Source organism: Phoenix dactylifera, chromosome 2 (genome assembly GCF_051530095.1).
Source record: "Phoenix dactylifera cultivar Ajwa chromosome 2, Ajwa_hap1_PhDact_Kaust_v1.1, whole genome shotgun sequence".
Classification (NCBI taxonomy): Eukaryota; Viridiplantae; Streptophyta; class Magnoliopsida; order Arecales; family Arecaceae; genus Phoenix; species Phoenix dactylifera.
In genome coordinates, this window is record NC_143191.1 from 43,294,598 (window position 1) to 43,320,110 (window position 25,513).

General features: G+C 46.1%; 2 protein-coding genes across 2 annotated transcripts in view; one reads left to right on the forward strand and one right to left on the reverse strand.

Moving 5' to 3' along the window:
- LOC103719156 (26S proteasome regulatory subunit 6A homolog) overlaps positions 1-25,513 on the reverse strand; it is a 53,798-nt gene that overhangs the window by 15,207 nt on the left and 13,078 nt on the right. The window lies entirely within an intron of this gene.
- Positions 8,330-11,009, forward strand: LOC120107855 (nod factor hydrolase protein 1-like). The gene is made up of 2 exons (XM_039121353.3): positions 8,330-10,007; positions 10,826-11,009. The coding sequence occupies exons 1-2, from the start codon at positions 8,804-8,806 to the stop codon at positions 10,846-10,848; spliced, it is 1,227 nt and encodes a 408-aa protein (XP_038977281.3). The 5' UTR covers positions 8,330-8,803; the 3' UTR covers positions 10,849-11,009.

The window sequence follows — 25,513 nt, forward strand, 5'->3', positions numbered from 1 at the left end:
TTATTTTGTTTTGTTTTCTCTTTTAATATACTTTCTTATATCTCCTTTTACTTCACTTTCTAAATTTTCTTATTAATATGTTTTCATTCTTATATACGTGCTTTCATGTTTATAAGTTCTTAACTTATCCAATATATTTTATTAATAACATTTATTTCATTAATAACATAGCGAAGGTGACAGTGACGAGGAGGAGGGCAGTAAGGTTCGATGTGGGAGCATGCGAAGGCAGCAAAAGTGAGAAGGAAGCTGGCCTTGAGGAAGTTGTGGGATTGGAGGAGAGAGTGGAGGATGTAGGAAATCCATTGTTTGTCCTGCTTGTACTAGGATTTTATTCTTAGTTTATCTTTGTTTTCTATTCCAATACTAATTGGAATAGTTTGTCTTTTAGTGGTAGTCATACTTTAGTTAGGTTGAGCCTTAGGCTTAATATATTTGAGTTTGTTTTTTAGTTGGAGTATAATATTGATACTTTCATTTTTTAGTGGAGAGAATATGGTTTTGCAAATGGGGGGAAAGAGTTGAATGAAAAGCTGAAAATAATTTTTTTTTAATGTATGAAGCCTATTAACTAAGGCATTTTTGTGAGAGGAGTTGAAGTTTCGGCCTTTATTTTTTTTGAATAAATTTATTTTCTCTCCCAATGTTTTTCTTCCTCTATTATCTTTTTCTTGCAAGACTTTGGAAATATTTTTTGTGTTCGATATTTGTTCTAGATTTTGAGCTAGTATGTTCGATCTACTTTGAGTAACATGCCGTTCTACAGAGGATGTGAGGGCCGATGAGGGTGACGGGGAGGGCGGGAGGCAGTGGGAGAAGAGGCAAGGAAAGATGGCAGGGCCATCAAGCTTATTGGTGGGGAGGAGGGTGGAGCAATCAAGGAACAAAAAGAGGAGGAAAGAGTGGATGAGGACGAGAGTATTGACAATTGGTGAAGGGCGGCAATGGTGGGCTCCAGGCTTTAATGAAGGGGTGACGGCTAGAGGGAGACCTTCAGCGGCTTGGCAGTCAGGGTGAGAGAGGGATAGTTCAAGAAGGAGAGGGAAAGGGAGCAAAAGTCCGTGGGTTTTAGAATTTGTCTTCTTCCAATTTGGTTAAGACTGGAGAGTACCCATCCCTTGAAAATGAAATGCATAGCCAACAAAACCTCACATCGATGGATCTACATCCGTTTATATTTATCATGAACAAAAAATAACAATAAATATTTGCATTATCGTAGCGCTCTTTTTTTTTTTTTTGCTGAAAGCGGGTATTTCATACAATACGTGTACGAATACATCCAAGAAAATCAAAATACAGCAACTCGCGGAGCGCATGTGGCAGCTCCTCCTCCCCCGACCAAAGGGTGTACCCTGAGTGATGGGCCGCATGGGCCGCCACCCAGTCGGCTGCCCCATTAGCTTCTCTAAATACATGCTGAGCCTGAAAGGCTCTCTCATCTCTCATCATAATCCCTATGTCGCGGATCAAGGGGTGGTCTGTACCATCACCCGTTGCCCCCCTCTGAATCCATCCGATGACCGTGGTGGAGTCGCCCTCCAAAATGATCGACCTGGCCTGCAGGATCATCCTCCCATGGCGCACGTCCGCCCAGGCTGCTCGAAGCTCTGCCTCCGGAACCGACGTGTCGAACAGCTGGCAGCCACCTGTTGCAACTACCCTGAAGTGCGGGCCTCGTATAATAAAGCCTGCACCACCCCGCAGCCGCCGTCCAGCACCGACCCGTCAAAATTAACCTTGAGGAAACTCGGGGGTGGGGGCTCCCAGGTGAAAAACACCATCTGGTGGGCTGCCGAAGCAGAGGGGGGCCCCAGGTGTCCCGAGCTATCAAAGGTCTATCTGAAGAGGTGGTGGGTACAATCTCTGAAGCCTGAACACGAGCAAGCTCCGCAGCAAACCTCGGTGACACCCTGCGCTCACCGAGAGTACGAGCGTTTCTTGCCAGCCAAATCTGGTGCGCTGTGCAAGTCGCTCTAATGGCCTCCTGACACGTCCCTGAACTGGGTAGCCACTGCCGTATCACATGAAGGAAACGTGGCCTGTCACTTCGAGCCTCCTGCGGGATCCCGGCCCACTGCCATGTCAATCTCACCCATATACACTGAAAGAGCACATGGTCTACCGACTCCACGGCCCCACACGTCCCACACTCTGCAGGGATCCCCCATCCACGCCTGCTCAGCGCTGCTTTCGTCGGAAGGCGATCCCAGAACACCTTCCATAAGAAGAGGGCTACCCGTGGGTGGAGACCGTACCTCCAGATCCATGTACAATCCGGCCCCCTCTCCTGCTCTGACTGGATGACACGGGAGAGGTCTCCTAGCCTGACACTGGCCTGGCTCGATGTGCCCCATACCGTAACATCCCGCCCCCCACATCCTGATAACGAAAGGGACCGGATCCTCGCTACGAGGTGTACCCCAAATAGCTGTCGAAGTCTAGCATCATCCCACTCTGCTCCACCTCCTGCCAAAAGGTCACTGACCCGTAGTCCCTCGACTGCCTCTACATCAACCATGGTCGGCCAACTCCTCAATGGCAGGGTGTCCACCCATGGCTCACTGGTCACATCAATGCTCCGACCGTCGCCTATCAGCTACCTGGTGCTCGCTAATGCAGTCGGTAAGTACCTCCCAATCTCACGCCACATGAAAGAGACTCGGCGACCCCTCCATGCCCCCTCTAGGCCCCCTCGACCATATCGGGCTACCATCACCTGGCTCCAAAGGCTATGTGGCTCAAGTAGAAACCGAACTGCATGCCGAGCGATGAGAGCCTCGCGCCTCTCCATCAGAGACTGCACCCCGAGACCATCCTCACTAATAGGACGGCAAACCTGCTCCCAAGCCACTAAATGCACTCCATGGCCCCCACCGTGTGATCCCCACAAGAAGCTCCGAAGAAGACGCTCAATCCTCAACAGGGTCGTCTTTGGCATCACAGTGTTGGCCATGAGATACAACGGAATGGATCCCAACACTGATCTAATCAAAGTCAATCTCCCCATCATGGATAGGGAAGACGCTCTCCATCCCTCAAGCCTGCTCTGTACCCGCTGCACCAGGCCCGAGCACTCTGCCACTCGCGGCCGCCGGCCAGTGATGGGGACTCCCAGGTAGGTCAGCGTCCCCTCCTGCTCTGGTATCTGCAGTATCCCCCGGATCTCCTGTCGAACTCTGGACTTCGTGCTGGGACTAAAAGTAATAGCTGACTTCCGAAAGTTCACTCTCTGGCCAGACGCCATGCAATAGTCCGTCACCACCCTGCGAAGAACCCGTGCCTCAGCCAGTCATGCCCTGGTCAAAAGAAGGCAATCATCAGCAAAAAATAAATGGGAAAGGGGTCGGGCCCCCGGTGCTGGACTATACGGCACCAGCTCTCGGCTGGCGCAAACTCTCTGCAAAGCTCGTGACAAAATATCAGCACAAATAATAAACAAGTATGGGGATAAAGGACATCCCTGCCGTAGCCCCAATGTGGACTCGAAGAACAGTGAGGGCGTGCCGTTGACCAAGAGAGAGAACTTTAGTCCCCGTACGCACCCCATGGCCCATCCAATCCACTGTCTGTGAAAACCGTATGCCTCCAGTGCCTGCTCAAGAAAACTCCACCTGACCCTATCATAGGCCCTCTCCATATCCAGCTTGATGGCCATCAAGCTGCGCCGCTTCGGTGCTCTCTGAAGGTCCCACATTATCTCCTGAGCCAACAAAATATTGTGTGAGATATTTCTACCAGCTACAAACGCCCCCTGCTCATGGCTAATGATGCCTGGCAAAAGGGGCTTCATCCTGCCCACCATTATTCTTGCCACAATCTTATATAAAGTCGTGCACAAACTAATGGGCCTGAAATGACTAGGCTCAACCGCATCCGGACGCTTCGGTATAAGCGTAACGAAAGTGACCTTCCAGTCCTCAGGCATAGCAGCCCGAAAAAAGAAACATTGGATAGCCTCCACCACACCTCGGCGGATAATGCCCTAGTACTGTCGAAAGAAAAAAGGTGGAAAACCATCGGGCCCTGGGGCTTTGTCTGCTGCCAGCGCCCAAACTGCCTCCTGCACCTCCTGTGCCAACACCGGTCGGATCAGGGATGCCCTCTCAACATCACCAATACCCGTCTCCACCCTCAAGGGGCGGTAACCATCACTGGCCTCCTCATCCTCCGTCCATCTGGCGCGGAAAAAGTCAAATAAGGTCTGTCGGACCGCCTGCTCGCCCTCCACCCGGTGACCCGACTCATCTCGCAAAGAATGAATCATGCTCCGCTGCCTCCGAATAACCGTCGACCGATGGAAGAAACTGGTATTGCGATCGCCCTCACTCACCCACTGCACACGGGATTTCTGTCGCCAGAAGATCTCATGCTGCCGTAGCAGGGAGTGGTGAGCCGCTAGCAATCCCCGGAGGTTGGACACATCGTCCTCCGGGAGCACACCCCTCAGGTCTTCTCTCCTCTGCAACTCCGCGATCGCGGACTCTACCCCCTCCAAATGCTGGAATATGTCGCCCACAACCTCACGATTCCAACGGCGGAGACGCCTCTTAGTCAACTCCAGTCGGCGCGACACCTGCTGCATGGCATCACCACGCACCGGTGTACGCCACGCGTCACGAACTACGTCCCATGACTGGGGGTATGATAGCCAAACCTTCTCAAAGCGGAAGGGGCTATGGTGGGCATGTACCGATGAGGTGGATAGAAGCAAGGGGCAGTGGTCTGAAGCAATGTGGGGCAGATGCCTGACCCGGGAAGTAGGGAACCGGAGGACCCAATCTGGGGATGCAAAGGCCCTATCTAAACGCTCCCAGACTCTAGCGCTACCTGACTGGTTGTTGCACCAAGTAAACTTTTGTCCAGAAAAACCTAGGTCTACCAGGCCGTTCCACAATATAAAATCGCGAAACTCCCTCCTATCCATCCTATCTGTAAAGGCGGCACCCCCCCGCTTCTCATCCTCGCCCTGGATACAATTAAAGTCACCAACCACCACTATCGGAATACCCTGGGTGGCGAGGTTGGTGATCTCCTGCCAGAGAACTCTCCGAACTCTGTGATCCGTACTCGCATACACACCACACAGTACCCACGGAGCAGCTCCCGGTTCTGATACTATCATGACTACCTGTTGGGGGCAATTGTGGAAAACATCAACTATCGCCACTCCTCGCCTCCAGAGGACCAAGATGCCTCCCGACAGCCCCCGGGAGTCAACTGCGTAGGTCTCCCAATCCCTCTCCAAACGTCGCCTCAAACGGCCAAGTCCCTCTCCGGATAATCGAGTCTCGCATAGGAAACAGATCTCCGGACAGTGGACCTGTACTAATCGCTTAAAGGATGACATGAAAGACGGCTTGGCCGCCCCCTGCAATTCCAAGCTAAAATCATCATGGATCACAGTCCACATAGTCGGCCTCAAACCCATCCTCCCCCAGGGTAGCAGGGACAGCCACAGGCTCAAAGCCCTGGCTGCCCCGCTCCTCCTCCCCCCCGTGCGCAGAGAGAGCAACACTCATGACTGCTGCCCTAACGCGCTGCACAACAGTGGGTAGGTCCGTACCCCCTCCCAGCAGTAGTGGCTCGGCCTCCGCAGAAGGGGCGGATCGGCCCCCCGCCTCGTGACCGCCTAAGGCCGCATCCACTTGCTGACCCGAGTCCGAAGGCAGAGGGCCAAACCGGAAGACTGGGATCGTCTCGCCGTCGGCCTGCTGGTCTGGTGCAATCTGGACCCCCATCCCCAAGTCGGACTAAGACTGATCGCCCACCAGAACCTGGGCCTCTGGGCCCGCACAAAGAAACACCCGCAGATCCCCCGTGCCCTGGGCGTGTGGGCCCTGGGCCCGCGGGCCGTCCTCAGCCCCCTCAGCCAGGACGGCCTGGCCCAACAGGTCCCGGGCCCGCTCCCCCATCGCTGGGGAAGCCCGCAGGCCCGAAGCTGAGCGGGCACGAGGCGCGCCCCGCGCTGCGGGCGTGCCCCGGGTCGCACCCACCGGCCCGCGACCCCGGCGCCCCGTCCCCTGGGCCCGGGTGCGTTGGGCCGGCACCATATCAGCCCGCTGGCCCACCGTAGGATGCGCGCGGGCCGGCATGGCCATCATTCCTGGGCCCCGTTGCAGGCCCTGGCCCGCTGTCGGCCTGGGCCTCTTCTGTGACTGAGCCCGGGCCGTAGCTGATCCGCTAGTCCCCGGCTCAGCCTGCGGCAGGGCGAGCTCCTGACTCAGCCCCGAGTCTGCTCGCAGAGGGGTAACCCCCCGACTCGGTGCCGAGTCTTCTGGCTCGAGCAAGTCGTCCCCAAGCCAGTCGGCCGGGTCGACCTGAAAAGGACCGGGAGGAGGAGCCAAGTCTAACCCTTCCCCCTCCGCCGCTGGTGGCGACCGGTGGCGCGCAACCTTGGCTGGCTTTTGCCAGCCCTCCGTGTCCGCCGGGGACACAGGAGCAGTCGGCGCAAGCGACTGATATGCCGGAGATGGCGGTCGTCTCGAGGATGACCCAGCCCCAGGATCGGGTCCGGTCATCACCCCCGGCCGCGGCGGCAAATCCCCCCGTGGGATCTTCTGCCGCGTCGCCACCATCCAGGGGCCATAGACTGGCCCCTGGACCTCCTCTCCGCCGCCCGGGGTCGGTGGATCAGACTTTCCCCCCATCTCCATTGCCACCGGGGGCGCCTCCCTGTGTGCGTTGGACTCCGTCGGAAAGCGGCACGCCACTTCCACGTGCCCCATCCGCCCACAGCGGGGACAGAGGACCGGGACGTTCTCGAAGACGAAGGGCTGCCACCGCACCTTCGTCTTCCCCTGTATCAGGACGCCGGGCCGCAGCGGTTCAGAGGTGTCAATCGCCACTTTAACTCGGGCGAAACCCATCGCCGCTTGCTGCTCGGTGACCCCATCCACCGCCACCGGCTGGCCCGCCCAAGCCGCTATATGAAGAATGGTCGAAGTCGACCAGTACTCCGGGGGCAATCGCGGCAACCGGAGCCACACCATCGCCCTTTTCACGGTATCGTCCTCGGGCTCGAAATCAGGGACCCACGGGCTCATGGCGAGGAGTTGCCCCGCCACCACCCACGGCCCCTCACTGAGAGCCCGATCCCGGTCCTCCGTCGACCGGAATCTCAAAGCAAGGTAGTCGTCTGCAAGCGGGACGGCCACCACTTCTTTAAGTTTAGTACGGGCGGCCACATCCTTGGCCACCCATTCTGCCGGAATCCGGCGGCCAAAACTGCGGGCGATCAACGCCCGACCCTCCCACACCTGCCGAGCCGCCTCTATCGGCTCCTCCGGAGGCCGCAAGACGTCCGGAAAGCGGCGACTCAGGCGATCCACTTCCTCGGCCGTGGGCCAGTGGGTAACCCACGGCCCTGGCCTCGACCAGGCCGCAGGGCGCACCCCACGACCCGATGGCTTACCGTTGCCTCTCGCTTCCTTCGTCTCCTTCGCCACCGGCTGCTTCCCCTTCCAGTCCATGTTGCAGTCGCTCACCTGAAAAACAGAGGTTAATCAAAACCAAGAAAGAGACGAGTTACCAGGTGTCCCTCCCGGCTAGGGCCAGCCGTAAAGGTCTGCACTCTCGGCCAGAAGCTTTGATAGCAAGCTACCGCAGGCCCGGTCCCCCCAGGCGCCGGCGATCTCCCTCAAGGCTTCCTCCCTGGAGACAGGCCCCCCTACTGCTCGGCCACTTGTTGACTACCGACTCCCCGATCTAGCTGAGGAAGTCGAAGATGCTCAGTGGGATTCAGAAACCCCGTTCTCTCAACCCCAGCCGTCGTGTGCACCACGCTGACCTGCCGGAGCACCAAGTTCCCCGACCGAGTGCCTCACGAACACCGCAGATTAAAACTAGCCGTTGGGTTCTCTCTCTCTACTCCAGAGTTTCTCTCACTAACTCTGATACGAATTCGTAGCGCTCTTTTGACACCATCACCGGCTACATCTTCTCATGATTTGCGCAGAGACACATTTTTTATGCCTATCACGAAGAAAATACATGCAAGGTGATGTAGCTTTAACCAATATCATATCCTTATATTTCTTATTTCTTTCATTGGCATTTCTCTTATATTTGTGTGATTTTGTATATATATATATATATATATATATATAAAGATATTATTGTTATATATTTCTGAAAAAGATTAAAATAATATTTCTATGACTATTATGTTTTTATTTGGTATTTTTTGCTATCGTTGAATTAAAGTTCCTCCGCCGGCCAGCCAGTTCATATGAAATTAGAGGCTTGCTCTCCGGATAAGATCAAGGAAGGGTATGAATGAGGACAGAAGAGACATGTCATTAACGGAAAAGGATGTGTTCTAGAAGCCGATTGGGCGAAGGTGGACATCAAGCTGTAGCGCTGAAAAATTACTTCAAAAATGGCGCCTCTTGACCTGGTGGAGGTGGATGAAACTTAAGTCCTAGAAGCAACAAGTCAACCGCAAATAGGAGTCAGCTGATGAATACTTATGTTTCGATGAACATATGAGAGAATTCCAAGCCCACAATGAGACCAAACATCCCCTTCGCCAGTAGACTCACGGAGAGGTGGAGGTCGCACCCCTCCATTAGCAATCATCACCAACGTGCGTTCAACTCCAAACATGAGACTCCAAAATTGACCAACTCCCTCTCACCTTGTTCCGACTAAAATTCAACAGCTCCAACGAAGGAGAAGGAGTAGCCGCCCAAATAAAATACTCATCGGGCAAAGCCTTTCGTTGTCACCGGAGCTCCGCCTCTTCCTATAAGACAGCCTCACCTTTTATGACCATCAAAAAGTTCGCCCTTTTTCTCCCACCATGGCTTCGGGATTCATAGCTTTCCTCATCCTAACCACTTCCTCCTTCCCCTTCATCTCCAGAGCAGGAGCTTATAGGGCTGCACCGGCTGCAAGCCCCTCTTCGCCGGCTGGTCCTCCCGTCCGGGTTCCGGCCTGTGTCCCATCTGCAGCCATGGCCCCCGTCCCTCTCCCATCGTCGGCCATCAAAGCGGGCTACTGGCCCTCGGGACTCAACTCCACCTCCCCACCCTCCTCGATCAACCTCTCCTACTTCACCCACATCTACTACGCCTTTGTCGAACTAGATAACACCTCCTTTGAACTCGTCGTCACCCCCTCCGACGCAGGCATGCTCGCCGACTTCACGGCCACCCTCCACGCTCACGATCCCCCAATCAAAGCCATGCTCTCCATCGGCGGCGGTGGCGGCGGAGGCGACACCTTCGCCAACATGGCCACCAACTGCTCCACCCGCTCCGCCTTCATTAGATCTACCATCGCCGTCGCCCGCGAGTACAACCTCGACGGCCTTGACCTCGACTGGGAGTTCCCGGCGAACCCGGAGAAAATGGCCAGCCTCGGCGACCTCTTCATGGAATGGCGCGACGCAATCTCTCGCGAAGCGGCCGAGACTGGCCGACCGAGCCTGTTGCTCACGTCAGCCGTGTACTTCGCGTCGCACTTCTTCCTCCCAGGCGACACACCGAGATCTTATCCGGCCGATCAGATGGCGGTCAGTCTGGACTGGATCAACGCTATGTGCTACGACTACCATGGCTCCTGGAACACGTCGGAGACTGGGGCGCCTGCGGCGCTGTACGACCCAAACAGCAACGTGAGCACGAGCTATGGACTCACGTCGTGGGTGGAGGCTGGGATTCCACCGACGAAGGTGGTGATGGGTTTGCCATTATATGGCCGGACGTGGAAGCTCAAGGATCCGGCAGACCACGGCATCGGCGCACCGGCAGTAGGGCTCGGACCGGGAACTGATGGGGTGATGTTGTACTCGGAGGTGGTGGATTTTAACACGGAAAACAACGCGACCCAAGTGGATGATGAAATAACGGTGTCTGTGTATTCTTACGCCGGGACGAGTTGGATCGGCTACGATAACCCGTGGTCGGTGACGAGGAAGATAGACTTCGCGCAGGAGCACGGCCTCGGCGGGTACTTCTTTTGGGCGGTCGGATACGACAAGGATTGGAGCATCTCTCGACGAGGTACACAAACGCAAGGCGACAAATGCCCTTTTCAATTTTACAATTTGTATTGGAAATATTATTCTACGTTGTGCAGAGATGGTAGGTTTTTTTTTTTTATATGAATAACTTTTTAAAAATTTAAATTTATGTAAATACCTTTTTAAATTTTATATTTATTTTTATACTCTCATAAAATACTTTTTTTGCACAAATACCTCTAATATTGCCGTTCTTCTAACACCATTAATTAAACAATATTTATTTTAATTAAAAATAAAATAAATTTATGAAATTACTTTTTTGTTTTCCATCGTGATCGTTTTATAAATATTTCTTTTTATACATCTACCTATTAAAGATATTTTAGTTATTTTAATTTGAAACTCTTAATTTTTTAACAGAATTAGATGGTTTCGTATATATGCAAAAATAAGGATAAAAAAGGGGTAGAATAGCAAAATAAGAGTTTTATAAAAGTATACATTCAAATATTAATTTTGGAAAGGTATACATGAAAAATTTTATAATTAGAAGAGTATTCATATAAAAAAATCCTTTTTTTTGTCTCTAGCTCTTGAGAACTTGCCATCGTGCCCATAAATTGCACCTATATTTGATACATTGAGAAAAATTCTGTGATCTACTCGTGTCCCTCAATTTTAGCTATCAACTGTTTGTTTCTTTTACTAATTTTAGTAGACATGTGTCGATGATCAGGGTTAAGATATGCTTAATGGTGGGATTAGCGGCTGACATCTAATCTAGCACCGTTGTGTCGATGGCTTGTAACCCATCTCTCTTTTTATGCACTAACTCGTAGCGTTTGTTGTTGGCAGCATGGGATGCATGGCAGAGTTGAGAGACGGCCTTCCTTCCGCATCTTCTTCAGCCATTGTTCTCTCTCTCCATTGGCTTGATGTAATAAGTATTTATTTGCTTAACTTTGGCTTTACCCCATACGTATCTTTGTTTCAATCTCTTTTAATAAAAGAACTTTGTGCGGTGCCAAAAAAATAAAAATTATGATTTATGCTTGGAAATTGAGTTACAATTTTTCAAAAATTCTGAAGGGTTCCAACCCTACATCCTACTTTATACTTGGGTCTCCTCTTCTCTCTACCTAAACCGACATCCAAGCTAAACCTAACAATATGAAATATGCATACTAAGAAACAGAGGCTTAAAACAAAAGGTTTACACCCTTTGGCATCAAACTCTACCCCATGCCTCAAATAGCAAGTGGTGATACATCCATCCATACTAATATTTGGTGATAATTAGATCACAAAAGTCCACCATGCAACATTGAGACAAGAGTGTCTCTTTCATGCTACAGAAGGATTCATCTTTCTTTGCACAAATCTACCTCTAGATCATCTGCTTGTTTTGAGATTTCTACCAACGGATGAATGACAAAGTTTGGAGTGGTTTGAGATTTGCGCAATGAGTGATCCAACAATAATTTTGTATGATGAGGATTAATCATTCTTTCGCGCGAAATAGAAAAGAAAAATAATATTAAGTGACCCACAATGAAGTACTTAGCAAGTATTTAACATTGTTTCTCTGAATCTTAGCACACCAAAGTTCATCTTTGAATTTCTCAAATTAACCATGTGTAAAACTAAGGACCGTACAGTACTCTCTCCAACATGGCTTGTGAGTACATAGCCTTCTTCCCTTTAGCAACCCTCTTTTTTCTCCTCCTACCTGCCATGAGCAACTCTTACGGTGTTGGATCGTCCACAAGCCCCTTTGTTCCCTCTATTCCACTAAAGCCAACCCTGGTTCGGCCCCTCTTCTTAGCAATCGAAGCCGCCTGCCGACGTACCTATTACCACTCCTTTCCCTCCTTCGTCCATTGATCTCCCCTACTTCGCTCACATATTCTATGCTTTTGCCCAACTAAATGATACCTTCTTTGAACTCATCATCAACCCCTTAAATGTTGACTGTGAGGATATGTATGGATATACATTTAGTCCTACATCGACTATGGACTATGCAGATTTTGAATATATATATATAGGACTCGGCGAACCCAGCAGTGTTCCATGTAGGCCGACACAGCTCCTTCCAATGGAGAGAGATATGCTCTCGAGCCCCCTTGGCAATCCCGGAAATCAGCTGGGAGATTGAAGATGGAAGAGCCATGGATGCCTTGAGCGACTGCTGGCTAACTGAGGTACCATTGAGTAGATGGCCTACTTTCGTTGACCCCGACGAGTTAGAGGGATGTAGAGTCCATGACTTGCTTGCCCCAGGAGAGCGAGCAGTTGGCAGAGAGGGTGTTGGCGGTGCCGATCCCGACAAGCGAGACGGAGGATAGGAGGGTGTGACGCAGCACTGGCAAATCAGAGGTGCGGACTCAGGATCTCCTCAGGTTGATCAAGAGGCCTGCAGCACGGCAAATCGAGGGGAGATGAATTTGGCAGCTACACCTTCACCCCCGAGTGGCTCTGTTTATCTGAAAGGTTGCATGGAGATGTCTGCCCACTAAGGGGTGCTAGCTCGGCGGGGGATGGACATCTCCATGGGATGTAGGGTATGTCAGGAGGCAGAAGAGACTATCCACCATATTCTTTTCAGCTGCCAGCGGGCTAATCGGATCTGGGAGTGTGTGCCGACTTTCGTCGCCTGCATCCATGATAGTCATCGATGAAGGATTTTCTAATATTCCTAGCAGAGTCCTCTCGGCGACCTAGACTTATGAAGTAGGAGATTAGAGCAACTTATTTAGCATACTATTGTTGGCTAGATAGGAATGTCCAAGTATTTGAGGAGAGTGGAGCACCCCCAAGAGTGGTGGCAGATAGAGCCCTACTCCTAGTGGCGGAGGTCCTTGTTATTACTGCGTCGTCGTGTCTTGGGTTGGCCAGAAAAATCTGGAGCTCTCACTGTGCTCTAGCAGCGCCCAAGCTCATGCTTATATCCTGGGAGCCCCCACCTCCTGGTTTCCTCAAGGTGAACTTCGACGGAAGTGTCAAAGAGGATGGCCGCTATGGCATCGGCTTCGTCATCAGGGATCAGTAGGCCCGGCTAGTGGCGGCTGGGGGTCGGCGCATCTTCGAGCAGACTATTGCGAGCTCTGAGGTCCGGGCAACCTGGGAGGGGGCCTTCTATGCTAGACAGGTGCTGGGGGCCGACAACATCCTGCTTGAGGGGGACTCCACTATGGTGATGAGGGGATCATGGGGCCCAGGGGTGCCGCCAGGGGGATGCAGTTGCTGCATAATACCCGTCGTCTGCTACGTGAATGTGTCGCATTCGGGCCACCCACATCTTTAGAGAGGCCAATAGCGCTACAGATTGGATGGCATCCTACGCGGCTCATCCTTCCAAAGATTTTATTTGGAAGACCTACGACTCTATATTGCCTTCCTTGCATTCTATTTTATTGTCTGACTTCTTGGGTTGTGCCCACACATGGTGTGGGTGAGCTGCCAATATACCAAAAAAAAAGAATGTATGTATAAGAGCAAAGAACCCAAATAATATATTCTGACTAGCATTTTTGGATGAAGTATTGGATTGATACAAAATGGTATTAGAATGGAATGGGCCTATGGCCCATGTAGACTAACATTTTTGGGTAAAGTCTTGGGTTGTTACAAAATGGTATTAGAGTGGAATGGGCCCATGGCCCATGTGGACCATAAGCTAATTTTGGTGTTTGTGAGTAAATTTAAATGGATTTGGACTCGTTTAGCCTGGTGATAATATCAAAGCTTAAACATGAGAGGAGGACGAAGAGTATGCCTGTAGCCTGCGAGGCCCATGTGGACCATAAGCTATTTGAACCATTTGTGATTGAATTTAAATGAATTTGGGCTCGTTTAGCCTGGTGATAATATCAAAGCTTAAACAGAAGGGGAAGGAGAAGAGGATGCCTGTACCGCCAATTTCATTGCCACATTCTACACCTCGCAACCCTCCTATCAGGACTATGCTCCCTATCGGTAGTGGCCATGGCAGGACCATGCTCCCCACTGGGTGGCCATAGCAACCCTACACGCTCGCACCCAGGTCCTCACATACTTTCCCCATTTAAGCCCTAACATCCTCGTCAGGCTAGGGGTCCAAATCAATTCAAATCTAATCACAGGCACCACGATTGACCTGTGGTTTGACCCATAGTTAGCCTCGATGAGCCCGTGTTGCAGTACTCCCTAGTCCACATGGGCATGGTTTGATGGAATGATTAACTTAATGAATTATAAATCATACCTTGATTCGCTAAATCCATCCGGATTAAACTTTGGAATGCGTGCGCAACCTCGATCACCGATGATCTGACTAAGGATTAGCGAGAGATCTTCTGGAGAGAGAGCTCTTAATGCATGTATTAGAGAAGGGGTCTGACAGGCTATTTATAGCCCTCTCCAGGGACCAAACGCCGTGATTAGTTACACACGTGAAGAGTCACCCCCCATCAAGGCAACCTTTCACTGCCGTGCAATTACCTTAATGCCCTTGTGATGATCAGGATTTACGAAATTCAAGGGACACTTGTCAAACGTGGGTTCTAATTAAACGAGATCAGGGTTTAATTAAAACGGGATCCAACATTCTCCCACTTGGGTCATATTGACGCCATTTGTCAATGTGGGCCACATCTTGACGAGATCCCAACATTCTCCCACTTGGACCATATTGACAAGTGAAATATCCTTAGCACTTGAATGTTATAATCTTTATACGCGTGTTCTTTCTATCATGATATCAATTTGGACAAACTTTATGTTTGATTACTTTGAGAATAATAATACGAACCATGGCGGAAATAACACCTATTTGATCGGCGTATAACCTTCCATGATCACTATATTACTAAACCATCATAACCAAACCCCTATGAATGAACTTCTCATAAAATCCATTCTTTCGTCACCATTTCTGCTACCATAATATGCATAAACCACATGAATTCATTAAAGCAGAAAATATAATAAATGTGATTTACAACCATCTGAAATGTGCACAATAATACATCAATTAATTTATACAGAAAATGCCCATTTGACCGACATGCTCCTTATGCAATCCCGGGGCTATTGCTTTGGTCAAAGGATCTGCCAACATAAGCACAGTATTGATGTATTGAACTGAAACTTTATGGTCATCATATTTTTCTTTTATAACAAGATATTTCACCTCCATGTGCTTATTTCCATTGGATATCTTGTTATTCTTTATTGAGGAAACTGCTGCTAAATTATCACAATATAATTTTATGGGCCTTGAAATAGTGTCCACGATCTGTAGGCCCATGATAAAGTTCCTCAACCAAATAGCCTGTGTAACTGCATCATAGCATGCTAATAACTCAGCTTCCATTGTTGAAGCAGCTGTCATTTTTTGCTTCGAACTCTTCCACGAGACTGCACCACCATCTAGTAGAAAGATATAACCTGATGTTGATTTTCTACTATCTGGACATCCCGCAAAGTCTGAGTCTGAGTATCCAACTATCTCCAAGAGATCGGATTTGTTGTATGTGAGCATATAATCTTGAGTTCCTTGAAGATATCTCAATACTTTCTTTGCAGCTCTCCAATGTTCCATTCCTGGATTAGCTTGAAATCTCTCCAGTAATCCCACAACATATGCTATATCAGGTCTGGTACAGACTTGAGCATACATTAAAGTCCCAACTAGTGAAGCATATGGAAATGCTTTCATATGCTCCCTTTCAATTTCATTCCTCGGAGATTGTGATTGGCTCAACTTTTCACCTTTAGTAATAGGCACTGGACTTGGTTTGGAATTTTCCATACCAAATCTCTCCAACATTTTCTTAATGTAGGCTTTTTGAGATAGACAAACTTTTTCCTTAGATCTATCTCTATGAACCTCAATGCCGATGACATATGAGGCTTCACCCATATCCTTGATATCAAAATTACTGGAGAGAAATTGCTTAGTCTCCCTAAGCAATGCCAAATCACTACTAGCAAGCAAAATGTCATCTACATATAGGACTAGAAAAATAAATCGACTCCCACTGATCTTAAGATAAATACATCTATCAACAACGTTTTCTACAAAGCCAAATGTAGAAATGACGTTATTGAACTTAAGATACCACTGTCGGGATGATTGCTTGAGTCCATATATAGACTTATTTAGCTTGCAAACTTTTTGACTCTGACCTTCTGAAACAAAACCTTCAGGTTGTTTCATGTAAACTTCTTCCTCTAAATCTCCATTAAGAAATGCAGTTCTCACATCCATTTGGTGCAGCTCTAAGTCAAAATGAGCCACCAAAGCCATAATTATCCTTAAAGAATCCTTCTTTGAAACTGGAGAGAAGGTTTCATGATAATCAATACCCTCCTTTTGAGTAAATCCTTTGGCAACAAGTCTGGCCTTATGTCGCTCTACCTTGCCTTTGGAGTCTCTTTTGGTTTTAAAAACTCATTTGCAGCGTACTGCAGTAGCTCCAGGAGGTAGTTCAACTAGATTCCAAACATTATTTTTAGCCATAGAATCTATCTCATCTTTCATAGCATCTAGCTATTTGGAGGAATTTACTGAACTTATGGCTTGTGAGAAATTTATTGGATCATCTATATTTCCAATGTCATAATCATTTTCTTGAAGATATACTATATAATCTGGTGGAATTGGAGATCTCCTTACCCTTGATGACCTTCTTAAAGTTGCTTCTTGATCCACTGGTTCTATAGGTGGAGGAGCAACATTCTCAGTGATAACTGGCACAGATTCAAGTGGAACATTAATAGTAGACTCATCCTCCTCCAAATCATTATTAATGATAGGTAGAGGAATCATTGGCTGCTTATTTGAATTTTGCACACCATACGGAGTTTGCTTTTCCTCAAAATTAATTTCTTGAGGTTTTATACTCCCACTGATTTGGTCATTTTCAAAGAATCTAGCATTTCTTGTCTCCACAATCCTCAAAGTATGATTAGGACAATAAAATCTGTATCCCTTGGACTTTTCTGGATAACCAATAAAATAACAACTAATGGTTCTAAAGTCCAACTTTTTCTCTTGTGGGTTGTACACCCTTGCCTCAGCTTGACACCCCCAAATGTGTAGATGTCTTAAACTAGGTTTCCTACCTGTCCAAACTTCATAGGGTGTTTTTGGGACAGCTTTAGTAGGAACCCTGTTTAAAATATACGCAGCGGTTTTTAAGGCATCACCCCATAGAGAAATTGGGAGAGTTGAGTGACTAATCATACTTCTTACCATCTCCATTAATGTTCGGTTTCTTCTTTCCGCAACTCCATTTTGATCAGGAGTACCAGGCATAGTATATTGTGCAACTATACCTTGCTCTTGAAGAAATCGAGCAAATGGACCTAAATGTTGTCCAGTTTCAGTATACCTACCGTAGTATTCACCACCTCTATCTGATCTCACAACTTTAATCTTTTTATCAAGTTGTAACTCTACCTTTGTTTTGAAAAGCTTAAAGGCATTTAATGCCTCAGCCTTATCATACAATAAGTAGAGATACCCATAGCGTGAGTAATCATCAATAAAGGTGATAAAATATTTATGACCAGTAAAACATTGGGTCGAAAAAGGCCCACATATATCTGTATGTATGAGATCCAATAAATTTGTGCTTCTTATGGCACCTTTCTTAAACTTGTTAGTCTGCTTTCCCTTGATGCAGTCTAAACAAGTTTCAAAATCACCATAGTCAAGAGTTGGTAAAATTTCATCATTTACTAATCTCTTGATTCTTTTTATGGAGATATGACCTAACCTTTGGTGCCATAACATAGAGGAATTTTCGTTTATCATGCTACGTTTTAATCCATAATGTTCTTTATTTTGCAGGGATAAAAGGGATAGTTCAAAGGATGTATCAAGGTCTAATTTAAATAAACCATCCTCTAACAAGCAATTACCAACAATAATATTATTCAAGGAAAGGTTTACAAATGACCGTCCAAATAAAACGGTATATCCAAAAGAAACAAGTTTTGAAATAGATATTAGGTTTCTAGAAAATCCAGGTACATAAAAGGTATTTTCTAGGTACAAAATATGGCCAGTCTTTAAGGTCAATTTGAACGTTCCAACAGCTTCCACATGTGAACGCATCTTATTTCCCATTATGATGCTTCGCTCACTTTCCGTTGGAATTCTTTTGTTCAACAATCCCTGCAAAGTTTTACATATATGGATAGTAGCACCAGAGTCAATCCACCATGTGTTATGAGGTACATCAATAAAATTTGATTCATAACACACTAAGGAAAGAAAAGTACCTTTCTTTTCGAGCCATTTCTTGTACTTGATGCAGTCCTTTTTCAAATGTCCCTGTTTCCTACAGAAGAAGCACTTTATTTGCCTTTTGTCAGTCACTTTGGCTGACACTTTCATTTTCTTCTTCTTAACAGGAATATGATGACTGGTACCGCCGACCTCTTTATGTCCTTTTCCCTTATGAGAGGTGAGATAAACACTCTCTTGCCTCTCTTGTTTTATTCTCTGCTCCTCATCAACACACATGGCTAGAAGTTGATTCATAGTCCATTTTTCTGTATGTGTGTTGTATGAGATCTTAAATGGTGCATACTCCATAGGCAGAGAATTAAGAACAAAGTGTACAAGAAAAGTCTCTGACATGTCTACTTCCAATGATTTTAATTGGGCAGCGATGTTACGTAATTCCATAATGTGCTCACGTATGCCACCATTATCATTATACTTTAAGGAAGCAAACCTTGATATTAAGGTGCTGGCTAGGGCTTTCTTTGAACTCACAAATTGCTCTTCTACTGCTGTTAAGAATTCTTTTGCAGTTTTGCAATCAGGAATTGAGCCCCTTATCTTTCTAGAGATATGATTTTGTATGAGTAAAAGACTTAAGCGGTTTGACCGCTCCCACCTCTCATACAACTTTTTCTCCTCTGGCGTAGTTTCCTCCGTGGGGACAGGTGGCATGTCCTCACGAAGTGCCAGATCAATATCCATGCACCCTAAAGTAAATGTCAGCCTTTCTTTCCATTCCGAGAAATTTGAACCATTAAGTATTGGGATGCATGATGTAGATTGTGAAAAAACTGTCGGAAACAAAGCTGCAAAACATATGCTTACTATCAATATGCATGCTATAATTACGCTAAAACCTTATCTAAATCACTAACCCATATTAGCAATTTAGTGAGTAAATCAAAATTAACTTTACATGATTTACCCCTTTACGATAAAACTAATGCATTAAGTATGATATTTATTGAACTTTATATATCTAGTTGAAAAAATCCAAAGAATAACAGCCAGATCAGCTCCAGATCGGTGGTGGAGCACTAGGCTCACTTAAGTACCAGCCTTTCTTAGGCACGTATGCCTTTTTGACAAGCTTTTCTTAGACACCGTTATTCAATGGATAAAATTTTACTAGATATTATTCAATGTTAATGAAGAATTCAAGGCCTTTGGGCAACAAGATTTCATCATAAATATCATACTAATAACATTATTTCATCCCACCATTAGCTTTGTATAATGATTTCCCTTTGGGGCCGGTTCATTATATATGATGCAACTATTCAATTTCATGAGATGATGATAAAAAGACTCTTTATTGATTAAATTAAGCTAAAGCATTCTAAAATTTATGGGATGCTTTGGCTCGTCACCACAAATATGCAAAAATTTAATCATTTATATGTCTTTTCCTACATAAGATGCTTTGGCTCGTCTCATGCATATATCATCCTTTTATCATGAAAAATATGAATAAATTTAAATAATCATGTATCATCATAAGAAAGCGTATAAATTGATCAATTATGCAATAAATTCATTACATGGAGTAATATATAATTGTCAAAGTACTGTTCTGCAATGAAACTTTAGCAAAGGGACCACATAAAAATATTTTAGGACCCTTTTGATAATTCAACTTTCAGCTGGGGACCATATATGAATTTCAAAAGCCCCTTTTGCAGAATAACATATTGTCAGGGGTTTAACTGTAAAAGGCCCAATTTAAGCCAAAAGGATTCGGGTTTCGGGTTGCGGGCGAAGCCCAATAACCCGAAACCTGTTAATCCCTTGACCCCTTTATATATATTTAAATGGATTCGGATTTCGGGTTGGATTCCATGCCCGAAACCCGAAACCCATCTCTTCATCTTCCCCAAACGAAAGGAGGAGAAGGGGGCCAAAACCAGTGGCCCCTTCTCTCCTAAACAACGGCGGCGCAACCGCCACCGCCGGCCGTAGGCACGGCTGCAGGCAGCGGGGCGGCCAAAAGGCGGGGCCGGAGGCCGGGATCGGCCGCGGAGGCCGCGGGGTTCGGCCGCAGGGTGCGGCCGCAGCCCGCGGTCGCAGGCCGCAGGGGCGTCGGCCGGAGGCCGTGCTGCGGGCGCCGTGGGTGGCACGGCTGGCGCCGCTGGCAGTGGCCGGGGCCGCTTAGCGGCGGGCCGCAGGCCATGGCGGCCAATTTTTTTTTTTTTTTCCTTCTTCGCCCGCGGTGGCCATGGCGGCCACGGCGGGTTGCAGCCGCTGCCGGCTCGTCGGGGGGCGGGTCGCAGCGGCAGCCGGGGAGTCGGGCCGCTGGACAGTGGCCCTGTTGGCCACCAGTTGGACGGGGAGGGCCGCGACCGAGACCCGCTGCAGCGTCGGTCATGGCAGCGGCTCTCCCTTCCTTATTTTCTTAGCAAAGGTGGAAGAAGGAGATGAAGGTTTTAGTCCCACATCGCCTAAATGAAAAGATTTCATATGGGTAAATAACATCAGGGTCCTAAGCACTACCGTCCAGCGAATCAAACGAATATGATTTATTTTGGAATCCAATCCACCTGCTCTGATACCATTGATGGAATGATTAACTTAATGAATTATAAATCATACCTTGATTCGCTAAATCCATCCGGATTAAACTTTGGAATGCGTGCGCAACCTCGATCACCGATGATCTGACCAAGGATTAGCGAGAGATCTTCTGGAGAGAGAGCTCTTAATGCATGTATTAGAGAAGGGGTCTGACAGGCTATTTATAGCCCTCTCCAGGGACCAAACGCCGTGATTAGTTACACACGTGAAGAGTCACCCCCCATCAAGGCAACCTTTCACTGCCGTGCAATTACCTTAATGCCCTTGTGATGATCAGGATTTACGAAATTCAAGGGACACTTGTCAAACGTGGGTTCTAATTAAACGAGATTAGGGTTTAATTAAAACGGGATCCAACATGGTTCGGTTCCACTTTGATATTATTTGTAGTAATCCAAAACCTCACCCAAAATGACTAACTGGAATATATTATTTGGATTTCTTGATCCTATATAAATACTCCAAATAACTGTGGGACAAAATACACACCCGCATGGATCCTCAAGTACTCCCTATTTAAGGATCCAAATCCCACGTGTAAGGCACGATGCTGCCATTCGGGATGCCACAGCCATTGGCCAGTCCTGCACGCCTCACAACTGTTGTCTACCTTGTATCCCACTTCTTCTTCCCCAGCTATATACCGAGGTTGTACCCAACAGAGATTATTGCCATTGAGTTCAACTGGATCAATGTGATGTGCTTCAACTACTACGGTTCATGGAGCACATTGTTTCGAAGTTTATGCAATGCTCTGCGACCAGCTGAGGAATGTGATCACCAACTATGGGCTCAAGCTGTGCCTTGAAGTGGGTGTGCCGCCAGAGAAAGCTAGTGATGGTACTGCCATGGTATGGCCGGACGTGGCAGATTAAGGGCCCGATGGAGCACGGGATGGACGCGGGCAGTCGGGGTTGGACCAAGAAATAAGGGGGCGATGAAGTGCTTGGATGTAGTGGAATTCAAGAGGGAGAACAACACAACAGAATTCCTATGCTTAGGATGAGTTGCATCGGGTGCGATGATCCAAGGTCGATGACAAAGAAGATAGAGTTTGCCCGAGGGTCGGCCACGACAGGCGATCAGCTACGATAAGTACTGAAACATCTCTCAAAGACGTGAACAAATACGCATAGTTCGTTTTTTATAGATTGAACTGGTCCATAGAGGATCTCATTGTGCATATTTCTAATGGTATGGTCTCGGGATACATCAAAAAAATAAAGAGCATTTCTAACGGAGGATGATCCCTGCAAACGACTCCTGCACCAGTCAACCTGTCAACACTAAAGAAGATCTGTCCATATTAAACTTGAGCCCATCATTAGGCGGAGGGTTCTTTCTTATCCAAAGATCCCTAGTGATAGGTTGGTCTTGGCCCATTGGCCGAGTTTTTCTAGGAAGAAGGGGTTTGGTCTATAGGGGAATGATCGTATGTATACGAGTCAAGTCCACGTCTTAACCAACTCTTTGCACTAAACTCATGCATATTGGCCAGAAAAAAATAAACTATGGATGAGTTTCTCTTTCTATTTATCACATGCCAAGAATTGGATAAAGCTCAAAAATCTAACGAGATCAGTTACGTACCTTGGCTGAACCAATCTTTTAATTTAGGACTGAGGACCACTCATGGGGTTGTAGATGACGTGCACTTTCAGTTTTCCATCTGGTGTTATTCTTTAAATGGATTTAAACCCTGGTATCCTTATCCGACTAAAGATGCAAATCCATTCAAATCACAAGCACCATAGTCGGCTCGTAGTCAGCCTCAATAAACCTATGCTGCAATGTCCTTTAATCCACATAGACAATGAGCCGGATTCACTCTGATACCATTTATAACAACTCGTAATCTCTTCTAAAAAGGCTAATAGATAATATTTTTTGGATTCCTTAGTTTTATATAAGTATCCAATATCTCTTAGACAAATAACCGATTTAAGACCAAACATATGCCTGCACAAATCTTCCACTATAAGAAAATCAGACATTGTTGATGCTTTTTAATGTATATACTGAAACGAAAAACGTCAGTTGTTTTATTTCCGACGTTTTCTAAAGTATCGCAAAAGCATCAACTTTGCTACCGTCGAAAACCGACTTAACAACGCATTTTGTTCGCATGGTAGTTATAAAATATGCCGATGCTTTTTAAAAGCATGGGCGATGAAACATCTTATATCAGCAACGCATATTTACGTCTCTAATTAACAACGCAAATAAGCATAGCTAATATACTTTAACGAAAGCGTGTAATAGTTAATTTTTTAAAAAAATTATTTAAAAAAATAAAACTCTGTATATAAATATATACACCAAACACATACACAACAGAAGTCATATAATAACACATGTCACGATCAAACAGATCTTTCGAAATATTCATATTATCAAATATAATTATATTTACATTCTCAATTTACATTTATAATGTGGTTCGAAAAATATACAAAATATACATATAAAATACCTAAATAAATAGTCTAAGAGCTATCAGAGATAGATGGCATCATCATCATCGTCTCTGAGTACTAGAAGCATCAGAAACCTGCAAAAAAAAGATAAAAATTTTAGAAGTTAAGAATATGAAAATTATTAAACTTATACAAAAATACATAATAATTATGTAAAATATTCAAATATATGTAGTTATTTATCTGAGGAGGGATAAACCTATGCAACAAAGATGTAATCTGGTCAAGCTGAGCCCTCAAAGATTGTATCTCTATTTGATGGCTCTGCCTCATCTCCTCCATCTCTGTCAGATGGCTCTGCCTCATCTCTTCCATCGCTGCCTTCAAACTACAAACCTATGTCGGGCATCTCAAATATATCTGCTCACTGTAAACAACTGAGTGGGGGTAACTCCAATGTCATAACCCCTCACTCAACCATAATGCTCCGATTCTATCAATTCGACGAACACCTAAACTTCGACATGACTGGTCTTGCCAGACAATGATTACTTCCTGACACGCTCTGCAATAAGGAATGTAGCCCTATCCTATATTTTAGAAAAAAAATAGTCACATATTAATGTTTAAAAAAATGAAACTAATAAGAAATCATTGTACAAATTGATTATCAACACATACAACTATCGCTCTCGACTCCTCCTAGGCAAAGCTGCCATACTTTCTTCCTATTAAAACAACTCCAGCTTCAGTTCACTTGTGTTGTAGATATTGTCTTTCTTGAAATTTTTAGCTCTAGCCCATTTTACAGCATAAGAAATTCGTTATATAATCTGTTATTCAAACATCCTGCAAAACAATTATAAACATGCATGGTGTGGTTTAGGAGGTAGTCTGCGTATGCTTTCTTCAGTAACAAGCTCATGAAAATGGAAAAATTCCATTCATGTAAGTAAATATGTGTCAAATCTGTTCTTAAAAAATCATCATGTATAAAACAGATCAGTCAAACTGAGATAAATAGACTTTTCCATTGAAAGTTGAATTGGCAACCAAACTTGGTATTAAATGCGATACAACTATATCATTTCATATTTCAAGAAAAGGGTGCATCTGGGAGGTCAAGTGGTGGTTTAATCTATCTCAAAGTGTAACAAACCACAGAAAAAGGATTAGTAAGATGCAGATAGAGCGATGGTGGCACATAAAGAAAATGATGTAAATGATGCACAATGAGAAATTGAGGAAACAATTTATTTCCAAATAAGAACTAGCAAAGAAAATCACATTTCATCCATATTTGTCATTTAACAATCAAGTGAGATCAATCAACTAGGATATGGCATTGCATTAGAAACAACTTCAAGAAATGCATGGTTGCTATGACTTAAAGTGGAAGGAACTGGTCAAGCTCTTGGACAATTTCTTCAGCGCAAAATATGTAGAGGAAGTGGATTTATAAGCATAAATGAATGGTGAAGAAACAACTGAATGAGAACACAAGCATGCATTTTTTGCTTTGAATAATAACCTGAACGAGTTGGGGTCCTGCTAGCTTCAGAAAAGTAGCATTTGTCTGTGCTGCACATGGACGATCCATCAGTGTCTTCCCAGTTCCAGGTGGTCCATACAAAAGCACTCCTTTAGGTGGATGAATCCCTAATTTCTGAAACCGGTCTTTGTGTGTCATTGGCAGCACAATGGCTTCAACAAGTTCTTGGATTCATAGACACCAATAGAAGCATTTAGTAGCAGATACAATAAGGAAATAAGAGTAAGCATTTCTTAGGTAATAACCTTAGGGAGGACTCACGCAAGACTGCAATATCTATAGAAATAAAAATAACTAAGATTGAATCTGAAAGTTAGAATGGCAATTGGCTCTTTAGCAGTGGAATTTCATTACAAACACAAAAAAGCTCATACCTACGTTGTGGAAGTAGGGGTTACCTGCTTCTCAAGGCCACCAATATCATTGTAATCATCAGCTGGCTTTTCATCAACCTCCATTGCCTTTATTCGTGAGTCATATTCCGAAGGAAGGGTGTCCAAGATTAGGTAGCTGTCCTTGTTAACCCCAACCAAATCTCCAGGTTTAAGTTTATCAGGGTCGACTAACCCAACAACAGGAAGGAAGATGGTCTGAAATCACATAAAGAAGTTGTCACCAATACTTAATCACCTAATTCCATCAGATGGACCAATGGTTTTTCAGTTGATAGAAAGCATCAGAATCCAAGGTCATGCCAAGTCCAAAAATCATGTCCTTCAAAA

Bases quoted from the DNA above. Each gene is read 5' to 3' on its own strand.
- LOC120107855 (XM_039121353.3), top strand. From the start codon at position 8,804: ATGGCTTCGGGATTCATAGCTTTCCTCATCCTAACCACTTCCTCCTTC. The intron at 10,008-10,825 runs GTACACAAACGC...TGTTGTTGGCAG, and splicing joins TTGGAGCATCTCTCGACGAG to CATGGGATGCATGGCAGAGT.